At 48.4% G+C, this 10,610-nt stretch overlaps 1 protein-coding gene across 1 annotated transcript in view; it reads right to left on the bottom strand.

The window, feature by feature from the left end:
* Positions 1-1,335: 1,335 nt before the first annotated feature.
* LOC134985575 (uncharacterized) overlaps positions 1,336-10,610 on the bottom strand; it is a 379,405-nt gene continuing 370,130 nt past the window's right edge. Inside the window, exon 13 of the mRNA XM_063950396.1 lies at positions 1,336-1,624. Coding sequence (XP_063806466.1) covers positions 1,449-1,624 — 176 coding nt within the window. The 3' untranslated portion in view covers positions 1,336-1,448. The remainder of the gene's footprint in view (positions 1,625-10,610) is intronic.

Raw genomic sequence — 10,610 nt, 5'->3', positions numbered from 1 at the left:
GTGGTTCGGGTATTCCGTTTTTTTATTTTACCAAGTCCCTGGATTACAAACTTAAAGAAGAATAGGACCGATCTACACAGGATAGTTTGTGAGTATAATTTTTATTTACAGATACCCCGTGGATTCTACTGGAGAAGAGGACCGACTGCTTCGTGTCAACATAGGTAAGTATGTATGTAAGTGTGCATGTATGTAATAAAATTGTACTATCATGGTGTGTGTGTTTTGTTTTTATTTGGATATTTTTTTGTAGTAGAACTACAGGTACCAGCGGGCCCATTTTTTCCTTGCATGCTCGTACTTGTGGTTCTCCAAGTACCAGCTTGCGGGGAGGTTTGCTGGGACTCGTAGTTCTGCTACAAAAAACAATATTCTTTTTTTTAATCAAAAGGCTATCAGCGTCCCATCCGCCGCCCTTGGATGGGGGGGACAGCCTCGGGCTTCACCCCTGGCCCTTGGGTGGCTGGAGGGGGGGACCTCTTGATTTAAGGGGTCCCCACTCCTCCAGGGTACCCCGGCCAGGCGTGACTAGTTGGTGATTTAATGTCAGGGACCAATATAAAAGTGTCCCCTGGCTGTGGCATTATCTCTCTGACTAGTGGAGCCCGTTGCTGGTTGTTAAAAAATGGGGGAACCCCTGTCAATTTTCCCCCCGTATTTTTACAAACAGAACCAGCTCAAAGAGCCCGAGGCTGGTTATGCTAAGGAGGGGGTCCCCACGCAATTTTTTTTAGGATTTTTAACACTTTATACACTTTTTTTTAAGGTACACAATAAAGCCCCGCACGGATCTCACAGTTCTGGCCGAGATTCATTGTGTTAAGTTCGGCAGTGTTTTACTAATCACTCCCATAAAACACTGGCCGAAATTACGAATGACATCGACATCGGCAAACACGAAAATGCAGAATACGACTGTTTAGTAAATGAGGCGTAAAAAATAAAAATAAAATGCTAAATCACACATTCGATGTCATTCGGATTTAATCTCCCTCCAAATCCCGACAATTACGAATCTTAGTAAACATACCCCACGGTCTGCATCGCAGGGTGTACTACAAGGACAAATCGCCCCGCTCACAAATGCACAACCTCATCCACCTGCCAAAAAATGGTTTCAACCAGAGACATTTTCTGGACCCCAGATGGTGGAGTAGTCATGGACCATTCTTTTAGGTGGGTGAGCCATGGAGGTTCTAAGACAGCTGGAAAAGGAGCTACACAATATTAATCAGCTGGTTTTACATTTATGGCTGATCATTGTATATATTATGCTGCATGTATAAGACAGGTGGTTGGAATAAATGAAATGTACTGTATGACTATACACAACCACACTGTAATTAGGATTTTATTAATCAAGGTATGGCGAGTCAATGACACAATATGTGTACTCCCTGGAAATGACATCACTTGTGGGCGCGATGACATCAGAGGGATGGTTTCATTCAGCTGGCATCCTCCTCTTCCGAGACCTGGTCGCTGGGAAAAATGCGCACATTGTTGGCTCTCACGCTGGTGAGGGTTGTACAGTTGTTCATTAAGTCAGAGACTCCCTGCAGAGTGACTCCCGAACCATCCAGACTTAACTGCACAATCGGCGCCTGTTTCAGGAAGCGCAAACCTGGGAAATGGGAAATAAATCAGCAAATGAACGAGACTGGATGTGAGACAAGGGGAACACTGCCAATGTGGAGACTACCAAAAGTAGGGACACAAATGGTTCATGCAAGCAGAGCCGGCCCTAACCAATATGATGCCCTAGGCAAGATTTCGGCTGGTGCCCCCTAGCACCACCGCTGGTTCCGCCTCTGACCTTGCACCTCTTTCCCAGCACCATCACCCCTCACCTATAACAGACCTTATTTTAGTGCTCCTACCCCTTATATTATAAATAGGTACAATGCGCACAGACCAAAAAGGGGCATGTTCTTGCTGGGAAGGGGCATGGCCACACAATAGTACCCCCAATTCAAATTCCGCCACACAGTACTGCAACTTTATTCACATTTTCTCATGCACTAGTGTCCCTTATTCACATTACATCACACAGTAGGTACCATTTTATCTTATATACGTTACTCCTCACAGTAGTGCCCTTATTCACATTACATCACACCAAAGACCACACAGTAGTGCCCTTATTCACATTACATCACACCAAAGACCACACAGTAGTGCCCTTTGTATACATTAGGCAACACAGTAGTGCCCCTTATTCACAATACATGACACTGAATTGCTCCTTATTCACATTACATCACACAATATTGCTCTTTATTTACATTAGACCACACAGTAGTGCCCTTTCTATACATAATGCCATACAGTAGAGCACCTTATAAACATAATGCCACACATTAGTAATGTATTTATACACATAATACCACACAGTAATGCCCCTTACACATGACACACATTATTCATGTCCTTATAAAAATAATGTGCCTTACACATTATGCCATCTTTTATTAATGCCCTTATACACATAATGTCCCTTACGCATATGCCGCACATTGTTAATGCCCTTATACACATAATGACACACATAATGTCCCTTACACATATGCCACACATTATTGGTGCCCTTATACACATAATGACACACATAACTGTCCCTTACACATATGCTGCGCATTCTTAATGCATTTATACACATGACACGCATAAAGCTCCTTATACATATGCAAAACACTATTGCACAAACAACCTACTCACACACAGCCGCTAACACTGTGACCCCGGCCTGTGCTTGGATACAGATGTGTCCTCATAAATCTTGCCTCAATGCACCATGCAGCAGGAGATACCTTGCATGAATAAGCTGGCCAGCTCTGACAACACCGGGCACAATTTTTTAAATGAAAAATCATCTTATTGCATTGCTATGTGGCTAGGATGCACAAGCAGCTTCTGCTTTTTAAAATGATATGCGGCATGCCTATATACTGTGTGCGACTGTGTCTGTATCTGCATACAAAATGCTACACACAGAATATAGGCATGCCGCATATCATTTTAAAAAGCAGAAGCTGCTGGTGCCCCTAGGCATATCAAATGCACTAGGCATTTGCCTAGTTTGCCTATGCCTAGGGCCGGCTCTGCATGCAAGAGATGGTAACACTACCATTTTGGGTTATATCCAATTAACCACTAACAGAAAATAGGACTTTAATTACCTACCGGTAAATCCTTTTCTCGTAGTCCATAGAGGATGCTGGGGTCCACATTAGTACCATGCGGTATAGACGGGTCCACTAGTAGCCTTGGGCACTTTAAGAAATCAATAGTGTGTGCTGGCTCCTCCCTCTATGCCCCTCCTACCAGACTCAGGCTAGAAACTGTGCCCGAGGAGACGGACATACTTTGAGAGAAGGATTTAACAGAACAGTGATGAGATTCAGACCAGCACACACAAACAAGAGGAAAGCCAAACTAACCAAACTGGACAGGAACAGCAACAGATGAACCAACAATAATACTTAATGAAGTAACAATGCAGGAAACATGAAGCACTAGGCGGGCGCCCAGTATCCTCTACAGACTACGAGAAAAGGATTTACCGGTAGGTAATTAAAATCCTATTTTCTCTTACATCCTAGAGGATACTGGGTCCACATTACTACCATGGGGATGTACCAAAGCTCCCAAACCGGGTGGGAGAGTGCTGAGGTTCCTGCAGAACTGATTGACCATACTGAAGGTCCTCAGAGGCCAAAATATCGAACTTGTAGAACTTAGCAAACGTGATCGAACCTGACCAAGTAGCTGCTCGGCAGAGTTGTAAAGCTGAGACACCCTGGGCAGCCGCCCAGGAAGAACCCACCGACCTAGTAGAGTGGGCCTGTACAAATTTTGGAACCGGCAAACCTGCCGTAGATTATGCATGCTGGATAGTGAGCCTGATCCAGCAAGCAATAGACTGCTTTGAAGCAGGACACCCAATTTTATTGGGAACATAGAGAACAAACAGCGAGTCAGATTTTCTGTGACGAGCTGTCCTCTTCACGTAGATCCTCACAGCCCTCACAACATCCAAGGACTCTGAAGTAGCAGAGGTGTCGGTAACCACTGGAACCACAATAGGCTGGTTGATATGAAACGCAGACACCACCTTAGGAAGAAATTGCTGATGAGTTCTGAGTTCGGCTCTATCTTCATGAAAAATCAAATAGGGGCTCTTGTGAGACAACGCCCCTGTGACCGGACGGTCCAGTACGAAAGCCGTCACCACTTTCACGTCCCGTCCCCAGTACACAGAATGGAGTTTTAGGTCACACGGGACCTGGCCACAAAGGGGATTCCCGCTTACCGTCAGTAACCGCCTGTTACTGACTCCACCTACTGCGCAGTGGGTGGGTTCTGCGCTGCCACCACCAAACTCCTAATCTGCTGTGGCATCTGGAACCATGGTTCTGCTCTGTATGCATTGACATGCCGCCTTACCACACCTGTGTGGTGCTGACAAATCCCCACTAGTCGCTTGACTAGGCCTCTGCCAGTAGCTGGCGGAAGGCGGAACTTGGAGACGCTGGATACACCCTGGACAGCCGGAAATGGAGCTAGGTTTCACCTAGACCTGCAGGTCACACGACGAAGCGGTTGTCTGGAGGCAGATGATATTTATTTGCTCAACTAGTCTTCAAAAAGACTCTTCCCTATTGCTAGGGACAACAGCAATACAGCAGATGTTAAAGCAGAATGAAAATGGTAGAATGCACTTTTCATTGGGCAATTGCCCTCCTTTTATCCTACTCCCAATACACAATACCACAGGGGGTAAGTCCGCCCTGTGGTATACAACCAATCAATGTTTACCCATGGGCTGTGCATGCTTTGGTCACATGCACAGCTACCATTGTCCTCCATGGACAGTGGGGAGTGGTCACTCTCCTTTGACTGTCTCATCCTGGAGGATTTGCCCTGGTGACATTCAGTCTAGGCAGGGCAAAGTTTTCCCGCCTAAACTGACTTCCAGGAATCTGCCCGGGACCCAGCTCAGCATCTGCAGCCTGAATTCGGGTTTCAGAGCTGGGCAGCCTAATTCCCCTGTCAGGGTTTCCTGTCCACCACGAGTGATCTCTATGGAGCTCCAGAAAACTGCTCAGCTTGTTGGAAAGTTGAGCTCCTCTTTTCTCTCCCCATGCCATTTTTAAGTTTTATGCTGGAGGAGAAAGCATTCCGTTTTTGGTGAAAAGGTCTGGAGGAATCCAACAGCCTGCACAGCCATGGATTCCCCTCTCCTGGGACACAACAACCAGTAAGTGCATTTGACCTTAAATACATTAAATACACTTCACATACATTTCCGTAAATATATACTGAGCCTGTGCCCTGCACAGGCTCCACATACCCAGGCACTGTAGTGCCCTACAACACAATATATATATTAATACATTTAAATACATTGTTGGTACTGTGCCCAGCGCTCAGTGCTGGGCTCCCTTGCCCTGCAGACTGACTGCTATGGCTCTCCCCAGGGACAGCAGGGCACACTGAGGGGCTAGCAATTCTGCTGAGGACTGGGGGAGCTGGCTACAGCAGGGGCTGACATTTACATGCCCCGCTGCCGCTCCCCTGTCCCTCAGCAAAGCGGTATTCAGTTGCCTCACTGCAACCTCCAGATCCGAGGCTGCAGCACACCCTCCTTCTGAAGCCCATCAGCTCAGGATTCTCATCCCAGCCGCCACGGCTCTGTGCCTTCTTGCAGCGCTGAGGTCCCGGGAGCATAGCTTCCAGACCTCATCACCCTATGTACCCCCTCGCCGCTAGGGAGCTGGCTAGCCCGCTTCCCTGTGAGCGGCGCACCCTGGTCCCCCCAGCCACACAGGGAGCTGGCTAGCCCAGTTCCCTATGTGCGGCGCTTAACTCTGAGGCCTTGCCGTAGCATCCGGGCTGCGGCGCACCCCCCCCCCCCCCCTGGCTGCAGCGGTTTCTTCACTCCGGGCAACACTGATCCTGGGGCACAGGGAGTGGAGCTCCCGGTCCCCAGCCACCGACCTCCAGAGTCCTTCTTTGCCGCCGGCGCAGCACACGGGAGCTTGAGGTCCCGGACTCCAAGCCGCTGTGCCGGGTGGCCAGTGACCTCCCTCACCTGCAGCACAGGGGGACGATCAAGCTGGGCCCCCTGGCGGGCAGTGCAGTGGCTCTCCTCTCCCCCGACGCACCGGGGCATCCCTTACTGCCGCGGTCGCCGGAGATGTCCGGGACAGCAGCGTACATAAACCACAGTTTAAAACATTTTTAAATCCATTTTTAAAACATACGGCGCCTAGCGCCCAATACATTTAAAGATGGCACCTAGCGCCAGTGCACTTTTAAAAATGGCGCCAAGCACCTATTGTCTGCTGTAATGGCGCTGGGCACTGAGGTTAACCCCTTCAGTGCCACAGCTGCCATTGTCCATGTGGCCACTAGGATCTCCGGCCACACTCCCCAACTCTGACACATGCCTTGCTGAAGCCAAGGCCAACAGTGTGACTGTATTCCACGCAAGAAACTTTACGTCAATGTCCTGTAAAGGCTCAAACCATTCCGATTGCAGGAACTGCAACACCACGTTGAGATCCCAAGGTGCCGTAGGAGGCACAAAGCGCGGTTGGATGTGCAGGACACCCTTACAAAATGTCTGAACCTCAGGGAGAGAAGCCAAATTGTTTCTGGAAGAAAATGGATGAGGCCGAAATCTGGACTTTTAAGGAGCCCAAACGTAGGCCCACATCCACACCTGACTGTTGAAAAAGGAGAAAACATCCCAGTTGATATCCACCAAAGGAAATTTCCTGTTCTTACACCAAGAAACATATTTTTTCCAAATACGGTGGTAATGTTTAGACGTTACCCCCTTTCTGGCTTGGATCAAGGTTGGAATAACCATCCCTTTCTGGGCTAGAATTTGACACTCAACCTCCATGCCGTCAAACGTAGCCATGGTAAATCTTGATAGACGAACGGCCCCTGTTGTAGAAGATCCTCACGAAGAGGTAGAGGCCACGGGTCCTCTCGGAGCATCTCCAGTAGATCCGAGTACCAGGCCCTTCTTGGCCAGTCCGGAGCAATGAGAATTGCTTGAACCTTTTCCCTTTTTATTCTTTTGAGAATTTTGGGATCAATGGAAGTGGTGGAAACATGTACATCATCTGGTAGACCCATGGAGTCACCAGAGCGTCCACCGCCACTGCTTGTGGGTGTCTCGACCTGGAACAATACCGCTTGAGCTTCTTGTTGAAACGAAGGCCATCATGTCGATTTGTTGCATTCCCCACCGACGTGACAAGCACCCGAACACCTCCGGGTGAAGGCCCCACTCTCCTGAGTGGAGGTCGTGTCTGCTGAGGAAGTCTGCTTCCCAATTGTCTACTACCGGAATGAAGATTGCCGACAACGCCACAGCGTGTCTTTCTGCCCAGAGGAGAATCCTTGTTACCTCTAACATTGCTGCTCTGCTCTTCATTCCTCCCTGTCGGTTTATGGACGTTACCGCCGTCACATTGTCCAACTGAACCTGAATGGCGTGATCTTGAAGAAGATGTGATGCCTGTATAAGGGCGTTGTATATGGCCCTTAGTTCCAGAATGTTGATTGGAAGAATGATTTCCTGACTTGACCATTTTCCTTGGGTGACTGCTCTCCAACCTCTGAGGCTTGCGTCTGTGGTTAGCAGAATCCAATTTTGAATCCCGAACCTTCGGCCCTCGTCAGGTGAGAAGTCTGAAGCCACCACAGAAGAGAAATCCTGGCTTTTGGGGACAGACGGATACTCTGGTGCATGTGAAGATGCGATCCGGACCATTTGTCCAACAGATCCAGCTGAAAGGGCCTTGCGTGAAACCTTCCATACTGCAGTGCCTTGTGAGAGGCTACATTCTTCCCCAGGAGGCGAATGCATAGATGCACCGATATCCGGTTTGGTTTTAGAATGTCCCGCACCATCGACTGGATTACAAATGTTTTTTCCAATGGAAGGAATACCTTCTGTGCCTCCGTATCCAGTATCATCCCCAGGAACGGAAGCCTCCATGTTGGTTCCAGGTGAGATTTTGGCAGGTTCAGAATCCACCCGTGATCCTGGAGTAGTCGGGTTGAGAGGGCAATGTTGTCTAACAACCTCTCCCTGGAAGGTGCTTTTATCAGCAGTATTATGTTCACTCCTTGCTTGCGGAGGAGAAACATCATCTCTGCCATTACCTTGGTGAACACCCTCAGTGCCGTGGAGAGGCCAAATGGCAGGGCATGGAACTGGTTGTGACAGTCCTGTAATGCAAACCTTAGATAAGCCTGATGAGGTAGCCAAATCGGAATATGAAGGTACGCATCATTGATATCCAGAGACACCAGGAATTCTCCCTCCTTCAGACCTGAGATAACCGCTCTCAGAGACTCCATCTTGAATTTGAACACCCGTAAGTTTGGGTTCAGTGAATTGAGGTTTAAAATGGGCCTTACAGAACCGTCCGGTTTCGGTACCACAGACAGGTTGGAATAATAACACTTGTTTTGCAGTTGAAGTGGAACAGGAACAATTATCTAAGTCTGTACCAGTTTTTGAATTGCTGCCTGTAAAGTCATACTTGCTTCTGGAGAAGCTGATAAGCCTGATTTGAAGACTCTGTGAGGTGGGAGTTTCTGAAACTCCAGTCTGTAGCCCTGGGCGATAAGGTCTTTGACCCAGGGATCCTGGCATGATGTTGCTAATATGTGACTGAAATATCTTAATCGGGCTCCCATCCGCCTGTCTTCCAGGCAGTGAGGTCCACCGTCATGCTGAAGGCTTTGGGGAAGCAAAACCTGAGGTCTGTTCCTATGAACCTGCAGTTGCTGGTTTTCTGGGTTTACCTCTATTGCCTTTGAAAGCTGCAGAAGAACCTTTGGATTTACTTTGAAATTTCACCGTCCAAAAGGACTGCAGAGTTGGAGCAGAGTATGTTTTCCTAGCTGGGGGTGCTGCGGAAGGAAGGTATGTAGACTTGCCTGTCGTAGCCTTGGATATCCACGTATCCAGTTCATCTCCAAACAAGGCCTCACCTGTGATTGGTAGGCTTTCCACGCCTTTCCTGGAATCCGCATCCGCAGTCCACTGGCGTAGCCACAAGCCCCTGCGTGCTGACACTGCCATGGCAGTGGTGTGTAAGTTGAGCAAACTAATTTCTTTTATGGCCTCCACCATAAAATTAGCTGAGTCCTGTATGTGCTGTAGGAGTAAAACTATCTCCCCCATGGATAAGGAATCTAACCCGTCAATTAGATTACCTGACCATTTAGCGATGGCCCTAGTGATCCAGGCACAAGTAGTGAGTCTCTGGGTCACCCCCGCCACTGTGTACAGGGATTTGAAAGTGGTCTCAATTTTGCGGTCAGCCGTGTCCAGGGACAGGTAAGACTATCTTATGTGACAACCTAGATACTGATACGTCAACAATCGGTGGATTTTCCCACTTTTTCCTATCATCCTGAGGAAACGGGAAGGATGTGAGTAATCTTTTTAGGGATCTGAAACTTCTTGTCCGGATTAACCCAAGTTTCTTCAAATAGAGAATTTAACTCCTTTGATGCAGGGAAAGTAGCAGAAGATTTATTTTTACATTAAAATAAGATTCCTCATCCACCTCCGCCAACTTGTCAGGAATGTGCAGGACATCTCCAATAGCTTCTATCAGGGTCTGTATTCCCTGTGACAGGACCGCATCCCCCTCAATCGAATCGACCTCACCCTCCTCCGAGTCTGATACGTCATCATCAGTGTCAGCCTGCAGGATTTGGGCCAGAGTACGCTTTTGTGGACAAATGGTAGGGGTCTGAGATGCTGGTATGGGAACTGAATCTCTACTCATCAGGTCATCCACAGACTGCCTTAACTATTGCATTTCTTTCTCATTATGGGATAATATATTAGAAATATTTGAGATCATCCCTTTAAGGGAATCTAACCATCAGAGATTCTGTCCTGACCCTGAGCTTCAGTTACTGGGTATCAGCTCCGTGTTTATCAGAACACCAGAGGGCTTCACACTTAGGCAATTACCTTTGAATACCATTCATTTAACTTCATCACCCAATAGCTGAAAATGGGTTGTGTGTGAGACCGTCGGGGGTGAGGCGAGCGGAACTAACTCCTTGCGCGCTCGCCATACTGAGAGGGGATAGTCCCCGTTGGTCGGCATGCTAGGGGAGCTCTACAGAGATATTTAGTAAAAGTTTATTTTAGAGCTTATTATTGCTTCGAGGGACTAAGGGGGGGGGGGGGGGAGTAGTGTCCGCCCTGCGGGGTCTGAGCCACTATCTCTGCTGACAGGACACTGAGCTCCTGAGGAGATAGAACGTTCCCCATCACAGGGGATCACTCGCCCCAGCAGCATGCCGCCACCCTTATAGAGCCAGATCAGTGGCAAGTTAATCACCGCCCCCCCCTGGAAAGCGGGGAGCCGGTGTGAAGATGGCGGCAACAGGGTAGGGAGTGCAGTACTAACTACGCTCTGGGGCTCAGCGGTACATAGTGCGGTGCTGTGAGGGGCGCCATGAGCCAGCCCCTATACCATACACTGACCTCTAAGCCTGTCAGGGACCTCGGTTACACTGCCAGCACAAATCCTCAGGCCAGTATAAACTACAGG

The sequence above is a fragment of the Pseudophryne corroboree genome, assembly GCF_028390025.1.
Source record: "Pseudophryne corroboree isolate aPseCor3 chromosome 5 unlocalized genomic scaffold, aPseCor3.hap2 SUPER_5_unloc_1, whole genome shotgun sequence".
Taxonomy (NCBI): Eukaryota; Metazoa; Chordata; class Amphibia; order Anura; family Myobatrachidae; genus Pseudophryne; species Pseudophryne corroboree.
Note: the sequence above shows the minus strand (reverse complement) of the source record. Positions and strands in the feature narration are given on the sequence as shown.